The 23,967-nt window shown below is 40.3% G+C and overlaps 1 protein-coding gene across 2 annotated transcripts in view; it reads left to right on the top strand.

Annotated features, from left to right (window-relative positions):
• The window catches only part of EXO1 (exonuclease 1), a 34,829-nt gene that overhangs the window by 3,337 nt on the left and 7,525 nt on the right, over window positions 1–23,967 (top strand). Inside the window, exons 4-12 of one of the 2 annotated variants that reach the window (XM_045795953.2) lie at window positions 1,184–1,303; window positions 4,401–4,524; window positions 5,501–5,638; window positions 6,559–6,771; window positions 8,036–8,223; window positions 8,889–8,985; window positions 13,356–13,581; window positions 17,201–17,444; window positions 21,371–21,947. In XM_045795953.2, the coding sequence (XP_045651909.2) occupies window positions 1,184–1,303; window positions 4,401–4,524; window positions 5,501–5,638; window positions 6,559–6,771; window positions 8,036–8,223; window positions 8,889–8,985; window positions 13,356–13,581; window positions 17,201–17,444; window positions 21,371–21,947 (1,927 nt within the window). Of the gene's footprint in view, window positions 1–1,183; window positions 1,304–4,400; window positions 4,525–5,500; window positions 5,639–6,558; window positions 6,772–8,035; window positions 8,224–8,888; window positions 8,986–13,355; window positions 13,582–17,197; window positions 17,445–21,370; window positions 21,948–23,967 lie in introns of both variants that reach the window. The other variant, XM_045795951.2, reaches the window with a different exon arrangement.

The following is a 23,967-nucleotide window of genomic DNA, read 5'->3' as shown; positions in this document are numbered from 1 at the left end:
TTCAGAAAATTGGGGTAAGTGTATGATAAGCCTTTATGGCCGTTATAAGGAACCAAATAGATTTAATAAGCTGACTTGTAAAGATTTCTGCAACAGGTGTCCAATGTTTGTATTCTGTCTGGTTAAAATTTTAATATGTGAATTTTCTTTAAGATTTATTATGATTTTATATTTGCTTTCCCCTATTTTTTATGATACTTCATTAGTAGGCCCAGAATTAGTACAAAGTCAGTGTTCTGTAGACCAATGCATGTCTGTTGTCACTGGTTCACAATAAAAAGAAGGACCACATAGTTTTTCATTAAGATATGTGATTTAAAAGATTATCCTTTAATAATATGTCAATTTCTGTTCTTTAGTTAAAATATCCTTTTCTTTATAAATGATGGAAGTTGTAATGTGGCTCTTTTTGTTAATTGTCTTGCGAGAATAACAAAACTAAATGCAATACATGATTCTTGTTTGGATCCTAGACTGTTTGGGGGGGGGGGGCGGGTAATGTAGCAATGTTGTGCTGCAGCCAAGTCCTCCTCCCAGTTCGCTATGTGCCGTCTTCTCCCAGTTCAGCATGTGCTGACCCCGCATTGGTAGTTTATTCACCATTGTAGTATATTCGTGTCAGGGAGATTGACAAATGCCACGGAGCAGGCACCCCTTCCCCCAGAACTAGTTGTTAAACCTTTACTAGCACACCACTGGTTACGAGAAATACCGGGACAATTGGACAAAGTTTAATATAGACTGTATATTAGATGATATTTTACTGCTTTTAAATATCTTGGGTGTGGTAATGGTATTGTTGGAGGATATTTATCGTACTATTCTTTCAAATTTTCAGTAGATTTGAAATTTTTCAAAGCAAAAAAAAAAAAATAGAGGGAAAAAGGCATGATTTGGAACCACAAAATATTAGAACTGGAAGGGATGTCGAAGTCTTCTCATCTGCAGATGAGAAAAGCAGGGTTTGCTGTGTCAAATACTCATCAACTGTCCTATAGACCGTTAGGATCCAAGGCAGGATTTGAACCCAAGTCTAAATTAGAGTTTCCATTTCCTGTGAAAACATTTGCTTCAAAAAAAATAGTAAAAACCTTCTCTTTTCATAATCTCACTGGTTGTCAGAAGAGCAAAACTATCACCTTACAAGATGCTGCACTAAACGCATTTTCCTTTATTTTCGTAGGTACGTAGGATTTTGTATGAGATTTGTAAATATGTTACTCTCTCACGGGGTCAAGCCTATTCTCGTATTTGATGGATGTACTTTACCTTCTAAAAAGGAAGTGGAAAAGTCTAGAAGAGAGTAAGTTGATTCTCTATTGACTCTCTAATTTAATTGCATTAAAGTCTGATGCTATAGTCTGTATACCAGTTTTCTTAAATTTTAGTTCGTTGAGGCTTGCTTTATAGCCTAGCACTTGAACAAATTTCTTTAAATGTTTCTTGTGTGCTGGAAAGGAATGTGTATTCTCCAGTTATTAAGAAGATTGTGTATCTGTCCAGTAAGTCAAGCTTAGTGATTATGGTGCTCAAATCTGTATCTTTACTGTTTTGTTTTTTGTCTGTTTTTTTTGTGTGTGTGTCTACCTATTCATAAATTACTAAGAAAAGTATGTTACAATTTGGTAGTGGATTTGTCATTTACCTTACAGTTCTTGTCCACTTTTTGTTTTGTTTATTTTGAAGTGATTTTATTGGTTGCATTCAAGTTTAGAAAAAGTTACATTTTTGTGGTAAATTGAAAGAATATGTAGTGACTCTTTTAATCTCTAGCTATGCTTTTTTTTCCTAAAGTCTATTCTGTCTAATATTAGCATACCCATAACTTTCTTCTATGTTTCTACTTTTTTTTTAATTTGTTCACCTTTAGCTTTACTACATCATTGGTTTTTAGGTTTTCCTCTTATAAAGAACACATAACCGTGTGTGTGTGTGTGTGTGTGTTTTAAGATTTATTTATTTGAGAGAACACTTGTGCTTGAGTGGGGAGAGGGGCAGAAGGAGAGAGAGAATCCAGAGCAGACTCCCCGCTGAGTGGGGAGCCCACCTGCGCATGGCTGGATCTCAAAATCCTGAGCCAAAAATCAAGAGTCAACCACTTAACCAACTGAGCCACCCAGACACCCCATGTTTTGTTTGTTTGTTCGTTTATATCCATTCTGTCGATCTTTGCCACTTTTTGAAAAATCGTTAAATGGAGAGTTTATTCCTTTTACATTGACCATTAATTACTAATATATTTTAATACATTATTTCTCTTAGTATTTTACATTTGTCTTCTCTCTCTCTCTCTCTCTCTCTTTCTCTGGTTTTTTGTGTTTTGTGGTTTTGGTTTGTTTTGTTTTGTTTTGTTTTTGGTAACTCCTACCTTGCTTGACTTCTGAATTGATTGTTTTTCCACCCTAATTATATTGCCTCTTGTTTCTAGTTGAAAAATGATGCATTCTGTTTCTCTTCTTTTAATAGTTACCCTAGAAATTTTATTCATATTTAACAGATTCTAGTTATTTTATAGCAACAGACCTTAGAAGGGATTTCCGTATTTTAATAAAGCAGCTATGCCACCTCATTCATCCTGTATTTGTTCTTAGGTCCAGGTGTCAGTGTTTTGTATAGGAACGACCACTGGGCTTAGTTGTGAAAGGTAGTGGGAGTCACACCCAGGTAGCAGTAAGCCTCGCTGAGGGAGCATTCTGTTAGGGGGCTGCTTTCCTGGTTTTGCTCTCTCTGGGCCTAGAATCAGGTTAGAGTTTTTCAGATCTAGGTTTTTCAATATAGCTGACTTGGAGGGCTCTTCTTCTTTTTTTTTAATTCCAGTATAGTTAACATACAGTGTGATATCAGTTTCAGGTTGGAGTTCTCTGAATCTTAAAGCCAGAACTTTATAAAGTTTATTTACAAAGGAGTAACTGAAATTGTCTGAGCCCACTATTACAAATAATGTACAGTTTACTAAATATACTCTTACTATAAAAAATTAGTAGTTTCTAGGTTAGTTCTAAAAGGATAGGTGACAGTCCAAACTAGTTGGCTAAGGGACTGATCCAAACCAGTTCCCACCTGGGGACCCCACACCATGTTCTTAATTCTAATTGCAGATATTTACTCACTTTCTCTTGCTAAGCTCAAAAACAGCTTAAAAAATAAAAAAGTTACAGCTGTCTGTCTCTGACCGTGAACTCTTTTTGTCTTTGTAGGACCAGCTTTCCCTGTGCCACTGTAGCAGTGGGAGAGACACTTAAAATCCTTTTCTACAAGTCTCTTCATCTGTGGAGCCCAGTCTAAAAGTGGAACTAGGGAATTTGTGTGTATGTGTGTGTGAACATTTACTTAAAGATCAAAACCTCACGAGTTTTTTTTTTTTTTTTTTTAAGATTTTATTTATTTATTTGACAGAGATAGAGACAGCCAACGAGAGAGGGAACACAAGCAGGGGGAGTGGGAGAGGAAGAAGCAGGCTTATAGCAGAAGAGCCTGATGTGAGGCTCGATCCCATAACGGCGGGATCACGCCCTGAGCCGAAGGCAGAAGCTTAACCGCTGTGCCACCCAGGCGCCCCAAAATCTCACGAGTTCTGACTGATGCCCAGTTCAGACTCACGACTACAGGGTTTCTACTTCTTCTGTAACGCATCTTTATCTCCTTTCTTCCATACTGAGAATCCTTACTTTCAAGGGCACAGGAGGAATGACGTCATAGTATCTTATAATCACTCATTTGTCTTATCCCAAAATAAGTATAAGTATTTTATTACACTCAACAGTAGATTCAGAGTAAAATACTGATACTACCACTACCAGTACGATTATTGAGAAGTTAAAATTTCTTCCTTCCTTTGCATATGCTCTCTCTTTTCTCATTTTAAAAATAGCAGTTCTGTATTGTTAGAATGTGTACGGTCACTGTCTCCCTGTTTAACCATATTTAGTATTGGTTCTACAAATTACCACATATTTGCTTGTTACAGACAGTTGTTATGCAGATGTTATTTTGTTTTTTTCTGAAATTTGCTCTCTAGTAGATCCCACAAGCTGACAGAAACGGTATTTCTCAAGTTCTTCATATGTCGATAAAGGTGCATCTTTACGCTTGAAAGTTAGTTTCGATGGTGTGAAAGCCTTGACTCAGGTTTTCTTAAGTGTCTTAGTTACTCCATTTTTTTTTTTTTTACATAAAGCATTGCTCTGGAAGTCTAAGGATAAGCTTATGTGTGCATGCGTTATAAATCGCTTGTGTTCCTTTTACCTAGAAGCCCAAAAGATCTGGCTCATGTTCTCAGGGACCTGGTAAACACTATCAGATGAGTCAAACTTCTTTTTTCCCCCCAAAGGAAAATTTCTTGAATTACCGTTTTATTATGGTTTCTTGAGTCAGCCTCTTGATTTTTTTTCCCCTTGCAGAAGACGACAAGCCAATCTTCTTAAGGGAAAGCAGCTTCTTCGTGAGGGCAAAGTCTCAGAAGCCAGAGAATGTTTTACCCGCTCTATCAATATCACACATGCGATGGCCCACAAAGTTATTAAAGTAAGCCAAGTGAGAAATAAAGTCAAAGTAACAAGTGGCTAAGTTCATCAAAGCTAGTTATGAGTCATTTACTGATGGGAGCGCAAGAAGGTGAAGGGAGGGAAATTACTCTAGCCTAACCTCAGGAAGGGGCAGGTCTCAGGGAGAACGGGGCAGTATCTTTCAGCACAGGAGACGAGTCCCAACAGCCTCCAAGGGAGAAATCCTGGGACTAAGGGATACTCTCCCTTCCTACGTAAGTGACTGAGCTCGGTGGGCACCTTGTTCCATAGAGATGGAAGGGATGGTTCCTGGAGGGCCAGTCTCACCCCGATGCCGTGTAGTCGTCAGCACTTACCACCTCCATTCTTGACGGCCCTGGGATCTGTTGAACCAGCCTCCCTGGCTCAGGACCTCTTGGACCCCTGGTCTCCTCAACCTGCTTCTGCCTAGAAGCTTCTTCGCACCGTAGATCTTCCACGGCTGGCAGCCGCAGCCCTCAGATCCCCTTCTTCAGGCCTCTGTTCAAACGGCTTCGTAAACCTGGGAAAATAAGTATAGTGATTAAATTCTGTAGTTTTATCAAAACAGTGTCAGGTAGACTTTTGTAGTCTGAAAAGAAAGCATGTTATTTTTATGGGAAAATACATTCAGAGCTCCAAACAGATGGCTTATATGCCTTTGGAGCGTACCTGTTCTTAGGATGCAAGCTTTCTGCAATTTGAAATAATTAAGTTTTCTGGCTTGTAGTTGTTTCTCTCCTTCTGAATATACAGCAGTATTTTCTCCTATAAATTGATTTTTTAAAAAAGAAGGCTTTGTGGCTATATGATTAGTTCAATATATGCCAAGACTAAAGGTAGAAAAACCTACCCCGAAGGAAGTGATTTCTGAAAATAACACGAGCATGTATGTGTTGCGGCTAGTAATGAGATTGGAGGTCGTCGAGTGCTTTCTGGACGCTGTGCTGCAGATTGACCGTGACCTTCTCTGGCAGGCTGCTCGGTCGCAGGGAGTAGATTGTCTCGTGGCTCCGTATGAAGCAGATGCGCAGTTGGCCTATCTCAACAAAGCCGGTATCGTACAGGCCATAGTCACAGAGGACTCGGACCTCCTCGCTTTTGGCTGTAAAAAGGTACTTGACTGTAGTCAACTACCATATGCTGCTTTTCTGTGCAGTTGGAAATAAGGTTTTTCCTCTCCAGGAATCATTATTTAATACCTGCAGGTAATATCTACTTACAATGCTAATAATTATTTTAATTTAAATGAAAAGAGCAGTTTTGCTGCTTGACATTTGTGTAATCTGGACACTTTTTCAGAATAAGCCCTTTAGGTTAGAAAGTTTCGTTGTTCTTTTATCCAAATTCAATAGGGCGTAGACTTACTATTCTTAATTTTGGTATAATTTATATGCTTTACATTTTTCAATAAGGTGAGATAAATAACTTATCCAACTGGATGCTTTGCAGTTATTTATAAAACTGTTTAATGGAAAATTTTATCATGATATAATAAGGGGAGAATTAAGATACGAAACTACAAGATCTCACTTTTGTTACTGCCAATGTTGCTTATATCATCTATTTATTTCATAGATGACTAGAAGGATCTGTCAAAGGGTTAATGCTGGGTAACAGTCATAGATGAGAGATGTCAGGCAACTTCTGTTTTCTTCCTGAATTTCCATGTTCTCCAGATTTTCCATGATGAAAATGTATTCCTTTAAGAATAAGAAAAAGGATTATTGTATAAATTGCTGTTTGATCTCCATGACAACCCTGGATGTCAGTGGGAGGCACGAAGTGCAGAAAGGGCATCCTTCTCCCAGAGTCAGAACAAGGACATCCTGGTGCACGACCTGATCTGTCATCGTCTGTGCTTCAGGTTATTTGCAGGTTTCACAGTAATTAACTGGCCTGCCTATCTCTCCTCTCTCTCAGTGTGATGGTGAAGAACAAGAAAGAATTCTTGGAAATATCACAGTGGATTGATTAGATAATGAAAAATTAAAATGACCCTTATGGGCATTAACAATTTCCCTTCCTTTTGAAGGTGATTTTAAAAATGGACCAGTTTGGAAATGGACTAGAAATTGACCAGGCGCGGCTGGGCACGTGCAGACAGCTCGGGGACGTGTTCACGGAGGAGAAGTTCCGCTACATGTGCATCCTGTCGGGCTGCGACTACCTCTCCTCGCTGCGTGGGATCGGCTTAGCAAAGGCCTGCAAAGTGCTAAGGCTGGCCAGTAATCCAGACATCGTGAAGGTAAGAGGAAGTCGCCCAGAGACCCGTTTGGTTTCCGGAGCGTTTCGTACATCATGGGTAAACCTTCAGAATATGAATTTTAAATATTCTATCCTGTCAGTAGCCCATACTGTGTTACCAAAAGGACAAGATGACTAAAACACTAGAATTTTGCTTTTGGCAACTGATGGACCTGCTTTAAGCAATTGGCAAAATTTTTTAAATGAAGACTAATGTAAAGAGATTTAAGGGCAAAATGTTCTAAATAGAATTAATGTTAAAATGTATAATCTTTCAGTTTCTGTCCTGTTCTCTGTAGTGGTGGCTCCCAAGTTTTTTGGTCTCAGGATCCCTTTACCCTCTTTAAAGTTCTTGGTGGCTGTAATTTTTGTTAAATGGGGTATAGCTGTTGAGATTTACTGAATCAAATTCAAAGATAAAATATTTGTTAATTTAAAGCTAATAAAAAATTCATTACATGTTAGCACATATAGTATGTTTTAATGAAAAATAGCCGTGTCTTCTGAAAACGTGAAAGTTATGACAGGAATTGCACATTGATATAAATCCCTTTCCCATGGCTTGATAGAGGACAGTTGGGTTCTTCTGCCTACTTCCTCTGACGCAGTATCACGTGTCCTGTGTCCCCCCAAAACTGAGACACCTGCATCATCGCTCTATCGCTTCTCTGATATCTTTACCTTAAAAAAAGAAAAAAAAAATAGCATCTGTTGAAGCAGCTCATGTCGCCACCGCAGCCCCACTCCCCTCGGGTAGTCCTCCGGCGGTGTGGTGGTGGGGCTGGGAAGGGAGCTGCGTGCACAGAGCAGCTGGTGACTCCAGGGCCACCGGCTTCCACTCTGTGGCCCTGCCCTTCTTTGTCCGTGAGTGTGTTACCAGCTTTAATCATCCATGACTCTAACAGAAGTTAGAATGTCGACTTCATTTTTAATTCTCGGGTTTTGTATGCTCGTATTTTGGGTTTTGGATGGAAGGGACTTCGAGGGCGAGGACGGTGTCTTAATGTCACACCTGGGAATATAAACTGAATGTGTAACTGACTTGTTCATTGGGTTAGTAATAGAAAAATCGAAGAAAATACTGTTACAAAGACAGATTTTAGTGATACGACATGGGTGTGTTTGATGGTAGAGGCTTTCAATGCAGATAAAATCAGTTGATTTTCTGTCTCTCCTCAGCCTCTAATGTGAACCAGTTGATCTTGGCGATACTCCCTATTCTGTATTTGCAGATAACTAGTAAATATTTTTACATCCATCATTAGGTTATCAAGAAAATTGGACACTATCTTAAGATGAATATAACAGTCCCAGAGGATTACATCGAAGGATTTATCAGAGCCAACAATACCTTCCTTTATCAGCTGGTTTTTGATCCCATCAGAAGGAAACTCATCCCTCTGAATGCCTACGAAGATGACATTGATCCTGAAACACTAAGCTACGCTGGGCAGTATCCTTTTTGAACCAGAATAGTAGAATTTTGCACTTCCATGTGTTTATGGTGATATTCTTGGCAAGGCGTTCAGTAAAAGCCTGCAGATTGTTTTTTGTTTTCTCTTTTATACTGAGTCCTATGTTTTGTTCATTTTAATGAGCATGCTGGTGAAAATTCAGAGCCCCTTTTTGCTGGTAAACCTGTGGCTCATCCACTATAACGTGCTCATTACTTAGGTGGCCTTGACAGAAACACGTACTGACTCAGTCACTTAAGCTGCACATTCCCAAGGTGGCACTTCTCGGCCAGCAAGTGCCACTTCCTAGGAGGGGCATTGTGGACGTGTGAGCACACCGGCTGAGCATGTCCTGCTCATAGCCCCCGGCTGCCCGCACGCAGGCTGATTCGTAGCCGAGAGTCACGTGGCCGGTGGCCAGGTCTCCCTCTCCGTCTCCCCTGGAAGGGTTTTGCTTCCAAAGACAGCCAGCTCCTGCAGTGACGAATAGAACCTAGTAAATGACACCTGTGGTTTCAGTCATGCCAAGTGTAGAAAGTAAGGAGGATCTGCTGAGGTCCTAAGCCTGAAGAGTTTCTGTGACATTAGAGTATACCCTTTGGTCTTATTACATTGTCATTCAGTTGTTAATAATGGCGTTTTTTCCTTAATCTTACCAACCAAGGTATTTTGATGATTCCATAGCTCTCCAGATAGCCCTTGGAAATAAAGATATAAACACTTTGGAACAGATTGATGACTACAATCCAGACACTGCTGCGGTAACATCTTAAGGACTTACTTCTTTTTTTTAATGACTTCACCTTTAGAGAGCACATTTTAGTTACATCGCAGGAACTCTGACTGAAAGATTGTTATTTTTATTTATTTGAGAGAGAGAGAGCATGAGCAGAGAGAGAGGGAGAAGCAGATTCCCTGCTGATCAGGGAGCCGGAGGGGGGGCTCGATCCCAGAGCCCTGGGATCATGACCTGAGCTGAAGGCAGACACTTCACCAACTGAGCCACCCAGACACCCAGGCACTGTGACTAAAGGCAAATCTTCATTTAGTAAACATCTTCTGAGCATCTCTATATCCCAGCACTGTGCAGAGGGTGGGTTTAAAACAACTTAATGATGGAGAAATTGTCTGTCTTAGAACATAGATATATTGGTTAATTTCCTTAAATTAAAAAGCAACCAAGTGATATATCGCCAGACCTTTAGACATGAACATTTCGCCTGAATCTACAAGCATTTGATGCCTTTCTTCTCATCCCACCCCATTCGCCTCGGACATTTGGCATAGTTGAAGGTTCAAACCTAGAAACGCTACCATTGGAAGTAAATGCTGTTTTCTCACGCATTCACGAGCATGGCACAAATATTAACGGAACACCCCAGCGCTGTGTCTCTGAGCCCTTTCCTATTCACTTTTCCCCAGTTGTGTATATCCCTTCTGACACACTCCCCCACCGTTCTCTCCTTTCCCACATTGTTCTCTTTTCTGTTCATATTTATTCCTTAAGTAAGTTCTGATGACATTATCTTGTTTATGCAGATAACTCTCACATCTTTAACCTAATGTCCAGTCTAGTAACAGCTGCATAATTCTAAATGTTTCTTGGATCTTTACAAATATGATTTCCTATAACCTTAAATCTATCCATAGTCCAAAGAATTCCTTAACAGCTTTCCTTAGTGACATTTCTCCTTTTTAGCCCTTACTACTGCCTAAGTTATGTCTCTGTAGTTTACTTTGTGATTCTTCCCAGCAGGATATAATTTTCATAAAGACAGTGCTTTATGAGCTTCATTGCTATATTGTATTTACCACGTTTTTTTGTTGAAGGAATGATATCAGTTACATGATCTCTTTCATTCTCAGAATAGAAAACTTGGAAATAAAAGTGGACATCTCTTTCATTGCTAAGTCCTTTTGCTTCTTTTAGTTCTGAGTGACAGTTTCTTCTTTCTCTTAGCTTCCAGTCTAATTCGGGTCTTTCTACGCTTGCTTGCTAGTTCAGTTCTTGACTGAGCATTTATTACTCGCTATAACAAGCATAGGTTAGTGAGTGTTCTGGAATATAAAAAAAAATAAAATATAATTCTTCCTCAGGTGCTCATTGCCTAGGGAGAGGGAGATGTGTTTGTATATATACAGATGTGGAAAGTTCTGTAACAGAGATGTATTCTAGGCTCCATGAAAAAGGGGGCAAGAACCTTATGCTCATCAGCTCAAATCATGTAAACCTTAACTCAGGTTGTTCTTTCCTCTTTTATTTCCTTTTCTAGAACTGCTCTTACTTAGATGTGAGATTTCCCAGTCTTTGACTTTCTCTCTCATTCGTGTGGAGATGCTTGTCTTCCAACTTTGTACTACTCAGTATAGTAGCGCGTAGCTACCTGCTGCTGTTTAAATTAATTCACATTGAATAATTTTTAAATTACTTCTTTACATTGGCCACGTTGCGAGTGGCTAACCATATTGGACAGAACAGAACATTTCTGTCACTGCTGAAAATTCTGTTAAATTTTTTCTACTATCATTTTCTTATGTCAGCGTGCTTTCTTTAAAATTCTGTGTCATGGGGGCGCCTGGGTGGCTCAGTCGGTTAAGCGTCTGCCTTTGGCTCAGGTCATGATCCCAGGGGTGCTGGGATAGAGCCCTGCATCGGTCTCCCTGCTCAGCGGGAAGTGTGCTTCTCTCTTTCCCTCTGCCTGCTGCTCCTCTGCTTGTACTCTCTCTGACAAATAAATAAATAAAATCTTAAAAAAAAAAGATTGTAATGGATCTCTCTGAGAATATCAGTTATAATTTCTTGCACATTTTCTGCCCTTCTCTGCATTCTGTTTGCTCTGAATTGTTATTTTGCCCTTTTCTCTTTCGTGGTAGAGACTTTCTTCAAACATCTGAAGCTTCTTGTCTAGCTGTTCCTATTTGAGAGAGACACCGAGCAGCTGGAGAAGATGTGTGAAGGACTGGGGCTTCTAATCTTGGCCTTTACTCTTCGGTGATCTGGTTACCAATAAGCTGGCTTGATTTTGTTTTCTCTGCACAGTTCCATTTTTCCAGAAAGGGATCCTCCAGTTTCTACTTAGCACATGTATATGTGGCAGTTTGTATTTTGAGAACAGGTTAGGGAAGGACAGTTGGGTGGGCCTTTCATTTGACCTCTGTCTTCAGACAAATGGATTTTCCCATCTTCTGAAGTGCCTGCTGTTTCTGGGTTTCACCTGACCAGTTGCTCTGGTTCTGAAGGCAGGTAGATGAGTTGACTGTAAGGTCAGGTGGAAGATAAGGGCCAGGGGTCAAATAATCCCCTTCTTAGCCCTCCCCCATATGCGGCCTGCATGGTACCTGGTGCCTTAAATCCCTGAGCTTTTCTCAAGTTTGTATAGGTGAAATTGACTCCCCTTTGGGATTCTTTTCTGCAGACACGTGGGCTTGATCTCTCTTCTGTTAAGTTCTTAAAATTTCTCTGTCTGTACTCTGTCTTCACTTTGGTTTGGACCATACAGCTATCTCCCAGTTTTACTGCAGATCGAGTTTATCTGCTTATTGTTTTAGGGAGATGGTAATCAAAGGAAGGGGACTGAAAAGTGTTTACTCCGCAGGCTTCTTTACACATTTGAATTACTGCTATTATTATAATTTCATCAGGAATGATTCTTAAGTTATTCTTTTGTCTCAGAAACTCTAAAATAGTTGGTTGTGTTGAATATGTCCAGACATTGACGAGAATGTAGTGGCTCACTAAGAGCACCATCCTTTTGCAGAGAAATTTCTGTAGGAACCATTAATTGTACCAAACTAATTCATTCTTTTTGTTTATCTAAAATTTGTCCTTCCAGGCTGGCTTTCTACTTGCCTGTTTCTCTCTCTCTTTTTTTTTTCAGTAAAACTATCAGTGGGATCTAATGCCATGAGTTATTATTATGCTTAAGCTGTTTTTCATAACCATTCACTCAATTATTCTGAATAACCTTCCTTGTTAATTTTGAAAGCAAAGTATCCTGAATAATGTCACTTTGTTTTATTTATTTTTATCCTTTCTTTGAGAGGCTTCGATTAGATTCCAAGTTTAGGTGGGATTTTTGTCGAGTGGAATTCGTGCCCTAAGTACCAGCATTTTTTTATGCCTTAGTTAATTTTTCCCTTTGCCTCTCTGCTCTATTAGAGCATCATTGCTATCCTCTTAATAGATCACATATTACAACATGCTGTCATTGTGAATAGCTTATATTAGCATTAAGAATGATTGCATACCAGCGCTTTCTGGCAATAAGTCTCTTTCTCAGAGAAAGTTTTATTCAAGACTCAGTGTAGATCCAGGTAGCTTTCTGTTTGTCCGTATTGTCCACTACAGATGACACCAAGTATGGGTCACATGGAAACTAGAGTTTTAAATTAGATCATTTTGGGGGCACCCGGGTGGCTCAGTCAGGTACGCGTCTGCCTTCGGCTCAGGTCATGATCTCAGGGTTCTGGGATCAAGCCCCACATCAGGCTCTCTGCTCAGTGGGGAGTCTGCTTCTCCCTCTCCCTCCTTTTCCTCTGTGTTCTCGCTTTTCCCTCTCTCTTTCTTTCTCTCTCAAATAAATAATCTTTTAAAAAATAAAAATAAATTAGATCGTTTTGGTTTAAATTCAACCACACTTTAGAGATGGGATGGCTGTTTACTGTAAATATACGGTTTTATGGTTTTAATGATCAGGTTCTGTATAAAGGGTAAGTGACTATTAAGAGGCTTATTGCCAGATCATTATTAAACTAATTGGGATTGTGTTTTGAAATAATACTCAAATTTTAAAAGTATTTTGTTGTGGCCACATTTCTTCAAGTGTATTTTCATTTCTTGCACTGTTCAGGAAGATTCACTTTTTATTTCTTAAAAATGAACTAACAAGGTCATTTGACCTTCATTAGAAGAGAAACAGACCCAGGAGTACAAGACACATTTAATGGAAAAGTGTAGTCCCATGAAAGTAGAAAATGTTAGAAAAAGTAGAAAATGTTATTTAGAGAACAGATATTTCATCAAAAAATGTTCAAAAGAGTAAACTATTGCTTATAATTTATGTTGATAGAGAGGGAAATGATTTGGGTATTTTCCTCCTTCAAGTGATCCTTTTCCTTTTTACTGTTGTAGCCTGCCCAGTCAAGAAGTCCGAGTTGGAATGACAAAACATGTCAGAAGTCATCTAATGTTAATAGCATTTGGCATAGGAATTATTGCCCTAGACTTGAGCACGATGTTGTTTCAGATGTTAAAAGACTGAAGGAAAATCCAAGTACTGTGGGCATTGAACAAGTGATCAGTATTAAAGGGTTAAATCTTCCAAGGAAGTCATCCGTTGTGAAAAGACCAAGAAATGGTATGTATTTTTGCTTGTGGTATATATTGTGAAATTTTAGTGAGTATTGATCACATTTAAAAAATCTATGACAAACCCAAGGTCACTAAGATTTTTCTCCTGTTTTGTTTCTATAACTGCTGTAGTTTTAGCTTTTAGATTTAGGCCTTTGATCCATTTTGAATTAATTTTTTCATATGGTGTGAGGTAAGGATCAAGGTTCACCTTTTTTGTATGTGGCAATCCACTTGTTCCACCATTTGTTAAAAGATTGTCCTCTCCCCATTGAACTGCCTTGGCACGTTTGTTGACAATCAGTTGACCTTGACCGTATATACATGTGAGTCTGTTTTGGACTCTGTCATTCTGTATCGTGGGTTTATTTGGTTATCTTTATGCCAGAACACCATTTTAATTATTGTAGCTTTATAGTAAATCTTGGAATTAAGTAATTTCAGTCTAAGTTTAATATATAAGTCTTAAGTTCGTTCTTTTTTTTGCAAAGTTGTTTTGGCTACTCTGTGCTTTTCACAATTCCATACAAATTTTAGAATCAACTTGTCAATTCAAAAATAAATAAGTAAAGCCTGCTAAGATGTTGATTGGAATTTAGTTGAATCCATAGATCAGTTTGGGGAGAATTGACTTCTTGCCAAGATTGGGTTTTCTGATCCATTTACTTAAGTCTGTCATTTAGTGTCAGCTGTTTGGTTTTTAGTGTCTGACACACATGTATTGTCAAATTTATCCCTGCGTTTCAGATTTTTGATGCTACTGCAAATGGTGTTTTAAATACTGACTTCTAATTGTTCATTGCTAGAATCCATTTGACTCTTGAACGACAAGAGTTTGAACTGCGCAGGTCCTCTTACATGTAGAATTTTTTTCATAAATACAGTGTAGTAAATGTGTTTTCTCTTTATGACTTTCTTAATATTTTCTGTAGATCACTTTATTATAAGAATACAGCGTATGACACATATACAAAATATGTGTTAATTGGCTGTCTCTCTTGTCACTAAGTCTTTTGGTCAGCAGTAGGCCATTAGTAGTTAAGTTTTTAGAGAGTCACAAGTTAGACACAGATTTCTGACTCTGGAGGGGGTCAGCCCGTAACTCTCCTGTTGTTTAAGGGTCAACTGTAGGGTTGATTTTTGTATTTTCATCTCCTGTCTGGCAACCTTGTAAATCCATGTGATCAGTTCATAGTTATCTCTTTCATAGACTCCATGGCATTCTGCAGAGATGGTCAAGTCACCTGCAGATAAAGACAGTTGCGCTTCTCCTTGTTCCAGACTAGATGCCATGTGTTTGTTCGGTTTTGTTTAATTGTTCATTTTACTCCCCCTCCTCCCTTTATTTCTTTTTTTTGTCTTCTGGAACCTCCAGTACATTGCTGAACAGAAGTGCTAAGAGTGGGGAAAAGTGTTTTATTTTTATCATAGAAGATGTGTAGAAGTAGAAAGACTGATTATAATCTGGTCCTTCTCTCTTCTTTCCCTCAGACATGAATGAATGAAAGTCTAACAACAAAACAAGCCCTTTGCAAAAACCTTTTCGCTAATGCTTTTGTTTTTCAAATTTAGGTATAGATTATTCATGTTTTGTCAAACTGTATTGATTCCTTGTGAGCATAAATCTTTCCCAGATAATATGTCTGGACCTTTGTCTCCTCTTCTGAAGTGGGAGCTGCACTGCCTCTTCACAAATGTCCGTGTGTGTTATGTACGGTAACATCCGCAAGCCCCTGGTCGCCAGCAAGCACACTGTGCCTGTTCGTCCCTTCCCTTCGGTCCCCATGAGGATGAGCTGTTTTATGTAGAGAACTCATTATCTCTAAGTTCTTTATGTCACAGTCTGCTTTGCTCTAACTGCCACCTGTCAATGGATTTTGTGCCCTGGGCTCACACACAAACACAAAATAAAACTAAGTTTTTTTGCCCTCTTTTAGTTGACGGCCCTTCATGTGTTTAGGGACAGCCACTGTGATGCTCCTGAATTTCTTTTCCAGGCTAAAAGTTGCTTACCTACCCAGGCTGTGCTTTGGATACAGTACAGATTTTGATAGTTGTGCGACTATTATGGAGAGTGGTTGTTGAAGTGTGTGGTCTTCTTACCACAGAGCACAATGAGTGTTTAGAATTGTGTCACTATTTCAGCCCTTCACCCAGAGACTATGCTTATGTGATTGCAAACTGAGATAGCTTTTGTTAACATTCCTGTCGTTTTGCTGGCATTTACTGAGTTGATAATCAAAATCCACTAGTTGTTGTTAAGGCAGGTACAGTTATATTTTTAAACTTAAAAGTGGATTAAATTATCTACCGGTACAATCAATTCGTTATAATCCATTGTTCTGCCTTTCTCGAACAATCTTTGTGTTGTCTACTAACAGGTGGGTATTCTCTGTGTCATCTGGAAAGGAGAGAAGGATCGCTCCTGGTGTCTCAGAGTTTTGAATAGATAAAACGTGTTTGCTTATATAATGTTTAACGTACGGACGTCGAGAGCACTTAGGCTGGATTCCAGACTGCTAGTCGCCTGCGGTCTTGTGGGGCCCTTCAGTTTGCTGCAATTCCCTTAACTCCTATCCAGTTATTCTGCTCTGTCTTGTCCACTAGGATAAGATGAGAGACGCTGACGTGTCCTGCTCAGCATGTAAATCCGTGGAATTCCCCCAAACAGCTAGTCTAACAGCCTTATCACAGAAGGAAAATGCGGTTTAGCTTGGCGTGGCCACTTCTTGGAGAAACCTTACTGAGGACCCTACAATATTTGTGTTTTCTTCTTCCCTAAGGACCACAATTCTCTGCATAATCAACAAATTAAGGCTCTTATAAGCAAAATCAAATTTACAGATCTGTAGCTTCTTAAACATTTGTGTATTTTTAAATTTGAGGTACCCTCTTCTTGTCTCTAGTATGTGGTACCCCCAACCATTTTACTGTTCTCCTAGGTAGTGAGCACTCACTCCCACATGAGTGGGAGCTGTTCAGGCTGAGAGTTAGTTGTAGTTGGACTGATTTCATACACCCACGTGCTGTCTCTGTGTTGTTGCCTATGTCAGGTGTCAGCCGACTGTATTGCTTAATCTTATGGTTTATTCTGCTGCCGTAGAGCACATGGGTCACACAGGTCTCTCGGGCCCCATAGCTAGGCGGTGAGGACCAGAACTAGAACGAGGTTGCCTCACTGTGTGATGGTCACATGCACGTCAAAGGTGGTATAGTATCGGTGGTGTGTACGTGGTTGCTGGTTTTACTGGAACATTTTAAAAATCAAACGGGAAATCATACATTGACATATAAATTGCCTTCATTTTTTTATTCAGAATCAAGCCTTTAGTATCAGAGGTAAATAGCCTTACAGAATTGATTGTATCCTGAAATTTTGGTTTCGGTAATTTCACATTAAATCATACAAACAATTGACATTACATCTTAACTAATCTGTGAAGTTATAAATAAAACAGAGCTAAGGGAAATTTTTTTCTTTTGAGTCATTCTTGTGAGTCCTTTTGTGATGCATCGTTAAAGAAATAAGACTTCATCCTTAGGACAGTGAGATGTGCACTGTAACATTAAGGCTGAGTCTCCACACCGAACAAAGATTTACAGACCATTTTGTTTTTATTTAGAAGAGCTGTCAGAAGACAACCTGCTGAGTCAGTATTCCCTTTCATTTGCAAAGAAGACCAAGAAAAATAACTGTGAAGATCCTAAGTCCTTGAACTCTTCTGAAATGCTCATGCCTGACCTGGAGGATGGAAGTACTGTTAGAAAAAATGGGAGCGCAGCACCTACGACGAGAAATAAATTTGCAGCATTTTTACGGAGGAAAAATGAAGACGGTGGAGCAGTTGTGGTCCCAGGGACCAGAAGCAGGTACAGTCCGTCCTTGTGGGCTTGTGTGTCTGTTGTACCGCCCCCTTCGTCGGTCCTTGTCCAGTTGTCCCAAGTAAACACTGATTCCGGGCTGTCTGTGCAGAGCCTGGCTTCGGCTGTCTACCATCTGTGTTGTGTGTCGTCTGCGTCCCCACGTAAATGCACATCTGTCCGTACTAAAGCAAAATAAGAATGGTAGACTTACATTCTGCATTAGAAAAATTCTGTTCTGGACCGTCCCTTGCTGCTTTGTTTCTACTGGTTTTTTTTAAAAGGTAAAGACAATTTTGCAGAGTAGTTTTTTTTTTTAAGGTTTATTTATTTTAGAGAGAGAGAGAACATGAGCAGCAGGAGGGACAGAGGGAGAGGGAGAGAGAGAATCCCAAGTGGACTCCCCACTGAGCACGGAGCCCAAGATCATGAACTGAGCTGAAATCAGGAGTCAGATGCTCAACCGACTGAGCCACCCAGGCGCCCCAGATGATTAGAGTTCTTACATTAACTAAGAACCTAACACTCTACTAGGCGTTGGGTTACAAAAATGAGAGACATAGTGTCTGTTGAGAAGCTTGTAGTGTAGTCGCAAAAATAGGTCCATAAAGAAAACTTGTACAGTGTGGTAGGTACAGCAAAAGTACGCCTAAGGCGTTCTGGGGGCATTAAAGGGACGTCTCCTGCTAAGTGGTGGTTGGAAAGGGTCAGAGGGAAGGGGCAGGTGTCAGGTGCCATTGTAAAGAATGGAGCCTCTACTTCCCTGTGGGCAGAGGCATGGAGCAGCCACTTGGCTGTCGACCGCCTCTGTTACTACTCCTGCCAAAATGTAAGTCTGCTAAAGGATGCTGATGGAGCAGAACTAGGAGGCCAGTTCATGGAAGGTTTGTAAGCCAGGCTAAGGAACTTCTAGACTGTAGAGGTGATAGGACCTATTTGGACGGTTTTAATCAGGGGAGGGGTATGACTTGATTCCTGCTTTTGATAGACCGTTCCAAGTGTGCTATGAAGGATGGATTCCAGAAGGCCAAAAGTGGAACAGAAAGATCAGTTAGGCTGTTCTGTAGTCCCTGTGAGTATTGATGAGATTTTGGAGTTGGTATAATGTAGGTGTTAGGAATTGGGACCCTGGGATTGGACCACCTGGAGTCGAGTCCTGTCCTGTCACTCATGAGATGTTTGACTCAGGCACGTTAACTTCTGGGTGCTTCAATTTCCTCTTTTTAAAAAACGGGGCCAACAGTTATGACAACCTCAGGGCCATTGAGAGGATCACATTGTGACTATACGTAAAGGTGCCTAAAACAGCACCTGATGGATGGAAAGTCCACAATGACTAGCTCTTATTTTATGGTCTGGCTGGAGGCACTACACTGAGCAGCAGGAAGCTGCAGTGTCAGAAGTTACTTAGGCATGACCTGGTAGCCCTAAGAGAAAACTGATCAGCCCTCACATCCCTCTGGAAGACTTAGAACGGATGTGTTCTTCAAGTTGAATACACCAGGCTGCGGCCAGTCTGTCCAGCCCTGACGGTGGGAGACGGCTGTGAAGGAACCAACTGCTGGTCATCCCTGAGCCGTGCTGTAGGTGGTGCTCCAGACCCTTCTCCCATTGGGCCTTGTGAAGAAAATAGTCACATCCTGATTAAATGGTCATTCTGATTCTGCCTGTACTAGTCCCTCTCACTGAAGGTGCTTGTTAGCAGTGGAATGATGAAAAACGAGGCTGCAGACGTTGGAGAAGGCATGATGCATGCCGATGACTACATTCTAGAAAGTCGGCTTTCCTCACTTGCAGAAAATAAAATTTCCCTTTTCTGTCCTCGATGTCCAGCTTTCCTCTGAGGACAACTGATGAGGGCCGTGTTTGCATGTGTCCACAGGGCTGGCCTGGTCACCACACGAGCTTGGTGAGATACCCACTCACAGCTGCACATCCCCACTCTCTGTAGTTTAGGTCGATGTGTCACTGATAAATTGTTAAGAGCTGCTTGGAGAAATGAATTTTTTTTCTCCATCAGTTTGCTGTGAAATAATAGTTGTAAGTCTTTTTCTGACCTGGTGGTATAGCAGCATCTAATAACCAGATAGGATTAAATTAGTTTTCTTCGCTAATTTTCAAAGTTGTGTAATACACTCCGTGATTTCTCACTGCAAAATTATGAGATATTCAGGGTCGCTGTTATTTTCTCTATTTGGGGTTCAGACGTTGAGGCTCCGAGGGGTTCAACAACTTTCCCACGGTGGTGTAGTCAGTACCAGCGACGCAGAACTTCCTGGTCCCCGTCAGCGTGCTGGGTCGAAAGGAGCTAAGAGTCGTGTTGGCCTGGATGCGAGTTCTCACTGTGCCGTTGAATTAGCAGAGGGACCTTTCACACACCACTGCTTACCCTGAGCCTGGTTATCTATAAAGTATGGATGGTCATACTGCAGGCTGCTCTGGAGCCTAGCAGAAGCATTTCAAGGCCCTGACGCAGCGCCCAGTCACGAATACGTATGCAAGGATTTACTATCACCCCGCTCTGTAATGTGATTTACACTTCACACACGGTCACCCGCTGCATCAAGGTAATGCAGCAGGAGCTATTACATATGCCAGGGGTGGTCTCCATCCCGTCTGGTTTTTGGAAGTCTGCTTTAACTCTTCTTTATTACATAGATACTTATCCTAGAAACATGCCAGTTTGTCTTTTGAGACCTAGAAATAGAAATATCAATTAAGCAACACTGTAGGCTAATTGGGAAGAAGTAGCCGCGATCTGGGAGGGGTTCTGGCTTTTAATTCTGCTCTCCAGCTGATTAATTTTATAACCTTGGGCACTGCCACTTTATTTTCTCTTACCCATGAAATAATACATGGAAGACTATTTGGATATCATAGGGGTTCTTATTTACTTAAAAATGAATTATGTGATCAGACTGGCAGCTCCTGTTTTGTGCGTAGTGAATAGCCTAGTAAGACCTTTCCTTCCATGGACCGCTTGCTTCCTGGCCCGTACCCACACCTCCCTCAGCCGGGGATTTGATAAAGGATAGAGGGGATTTTTACTCTCCAGCATGTAGTAAATCGTCTGTTTATCATCTTAGATTTGAACTAATGCTTATTAAGGAGATAAATTCTCTTTAGGTTTCATATTGATCTGATCATTTATTCTGGGAATTTCCTTTTTTACCTAAAAACTCTCTGAGTACATCTTCTCTGTAATGATACTGATCTTTCTTTTGTATTGGAGTGTTTATAAGTGATTTTTTAAAGCTGCCACACTAAGTAATACCTCTTATTAATACAGAATTTTATGATAGATGTGGAAGTCATAACCTCAATATTTAAAATAGCGGAAAAGTTTATAGGGCATTTATTTAAAAAACTGGTAGAGTACGTACCACTACAAGTTCCCAGATGGTTTGCTACTAGGAGATAAGCTAAGATGAAGAGTAAGTGGCTAATTTCTTTTATTTTGCTTACAAAATAATAGACAGTAGTGGTAAATTGTCCCTTCTGTTGTATATTTCCATAACTCTTCAAGTATTTGTCAGCCGTGTGTTAGCTGCTAGCGTAGGTGCTGTGAACGGTACCCATCCTCGGGGAGCTTCTAGTCTGTCTGGGGGTTATTACATAAAGGTCAGGGGGAAAAGACCTATGTGACAATTAGGTGTAGATAAAATATGCAGGTTCCAAGTACATGTATGTAGAGAGGACTGCTTTTAGGAAGGCTGTCTACAAATTCATCGTATAAATAAATTTCTAAATGTGTGAATGTCGGTATAACCAAAATTTAAGCTTTCAAGTTCTGTTTTGTCTTTATTTACAAAATTACGTATTTATGAGAATTTTCTTGAAGAATCTAGACCGTTTTTCATTTTCTGAATCTTAATCACCTTTGTGGGGAAACTCTAAAATATTTATAGGTTCTTTCTCTTGTGTTTTTCTGGTAGGTTTTTTTGCAGTTCTCTGGATTCTGCCGACTGTGTACCCGTGGAAGCAAGCAGCAAGCCCCTGGAGGAAAGTGCTGTCACGGAGAAAGAGACCAGTCTAAGTGAGTCAGAGGGCTTAGACGGCCAGGAACTGGCTGGGTCAGACGTAGCGCGTCGCTCAGGTGATCCGATGGCAGACGAGGGAGCTGTGATGACTGACAGTGAGTCTCAGTCTTCTGAGACCAGCAGGTTCACCAGGACCATTTCACCACCCACTCTGGGGACACTCAGAAATTGTTTTAGTTGGTCTGGAAGTCTTGGAGACTTTTCACGAGCTTCAAGCCCTTCTCCAAGCCCTTCTCCAAGAGCAGCGTTGCAGCAGTTTCGGAGAAGGACTGACCCCCCCACAGCTCCGCCGGACCAGAGGGAAGTGTCCCATGTGTCTCAGTTCAAGAGCGGTGATGGCTCAGGTGATGACGCGCCTCCCTTACGGCTAGTGGGGTGGTCTCCCCAGTCTCAGGAGAGCGCAGGATTCTCGCCACACAGTTTAAGTGCGTCAAAACTCTCTCAGCCTTCTAGTAAGGATTCGGATTCAGAGGTAAGTCCCGTTATGAAGCCTTTGTTTTCAAATCCATGTGTAAGAGAAAATAGGGTGTTAATCAGGTAATTGGGGAAATGTTGCCTATGTTTTGGAAATAATTGGCTGTCCGAATTTTTTATTTTAGATCTTACTTATAGAAGGTTCACATTCTATTCATCTTAAGGACTTCTCTGTATGTTCCTATTTTAAACTCGCACCTTTAGTCTAACCCTGTGTTTCCTGAGTCACTATGAGCTCCATCAATAGGTATCTCAAGTTGTGCGCAGTTAAGACGTAAGCAGAATGATACATTGTAATACATTTAGTATTTAATTCCTTAATATACTCTTGGATTCAGATAACATTTGAAACCTTATAAGGAGATGGCCTTATTAATTTGCTGGTGTTTATCTGAAGCTTCAGTACTTAGAAATATGTTTTCATTTACTCTACTTATTCTTGCTACACTTCCCCTTCTAACAAAACAAAACAGTAATACATGTGATTTTGTTACTCTGTTTTAAGTTAATAAAAGCATCGTAACCATTTTTTCCTTATTTATAAAATATCTTTTAGTCTGACCTAAGTCAGAACTTCAAATAAGTACTGCTCATGAGCTCCAGTTATATTGTCAGATGGCATGATAGCTCCTTCATGTCCGAGTCCCCTCAGCCTCACCCGCAGAGCATACTTCACTCCATCCTCACGACTCCAGTTACCAGGTTGTAAGAACAGTTATAGCCGCGGTACTGTTTGGCAGAAGGTTGATGACCCCGAACATTGAAGAGTATCTAATAAATCAGGAGAGCTTCTATTTATCAAAAGGAAAATATTTTATTCAAGTTCCCAAAGGAAACGTGAGTTCTATTGGACTCAAACTGCAGATAAAAGCTAACTTAAAATGTGAGCACAAATTGTTTTCACTTGGAGAAAGCAGAAATCAGTTAATGTATTGAATCCAAAATCTGTTCCATGTGGTGTTTGGGTTTTGAAGGTACTCCAGGCCCAGCCCAGGGCGGCCTCTGAGACTCCTGCTTTTCTTTCTCCGTTCACGTGCTTGGGCTTCAGTTCATCCAAACTGGTCTGGAACCCTGTTGCTTTTTCACTCAAGCCCGCATTGTAATACCCTCACTTTCGTTTTGTGCTTCACACTGCATTCGCTCTTGGCCCCAGGCCGGTGCCCCCACAGCGCTGTGTCTTGAACATCTTTCATAAAAACATCACCACCTATTTGAGAACACTCTTGGGTCTGCTGAGCTCGTTCTGGAGGTGGCTTTTCCGTTTTTCCAGCGACCTCTTCCTGCTGCACTTTGTAAGCTTTTAGCCACGTGTTGCTGAGAAGCCTTCCCAGCTCACAGGCTGTAGGCTGTGCATGCTGACGGAACTTCCCACATTTCTGACTTCCACATAACTGTTTTTTGTATCTCTCGCCACCAGATGGAGTAAACTCCTGTTAGGAAAAACAAATTGTTAATTCTCAAAAAATTAGAACACTAACAGGTAACATAAAATTATAGAATCTTTCTTTGATTCAGAAAATGTTTCAGAAAGCCACAATACTATTGGGCTTCATATATAATACTAGTTTTCACCGGATGGCTCTGAAGAAAATATTTCTCTAGTGGAGCCTTCCATCGGTAGTTCACTGTGAAAAGCAACAACCAGAGATTCTAATGTGTGTTGACTTCATTGTCCCTGTTTGAGGTGAATTGATCTTTGGACCTTACTCATGACCTTTATTTTAAGAAATTTAACATCTGAAACTAACGTATGTCAACTACACTTAAAAAGAAGAAAGAAAAAGAAACAAATGATTTATCTCAGAGTCAGCACAACCATTAGCTGGAGTGAGGAATATTGGAATTTCTGTAAGTTACAAACCAGTTAATGGAGTGTTTTTCACTTTGGGGTTATTTTTTTAAGTATATAACACTGTAAAGAATCCCAAAATAATTTTTTTTAATCCTCTTGAAGAATACAGAAATGTAAAGTCTTCTGAATCTTCCATTCATTGTTCTTTTTTTGTGACTTTTGTGGG

This window comes from Ursus americanus, chromosome 2, assembly GCF_024610735.1.
Source record: "Ursus americanus isolate L20-20 chromosome 2, mUrsAme1.1.p, whole genome shotgun sequence".
Lineage (NCBI taxonomy): Eukaryota > Metazoa > Chordata > Mammalia > Carnivora > Ursidae > Ursus > Ursus americanus.
Note: the sequence above shows the minus strand (reverse complement) of the source record. Positions and strands in the feature narration are given on the sequence as shown.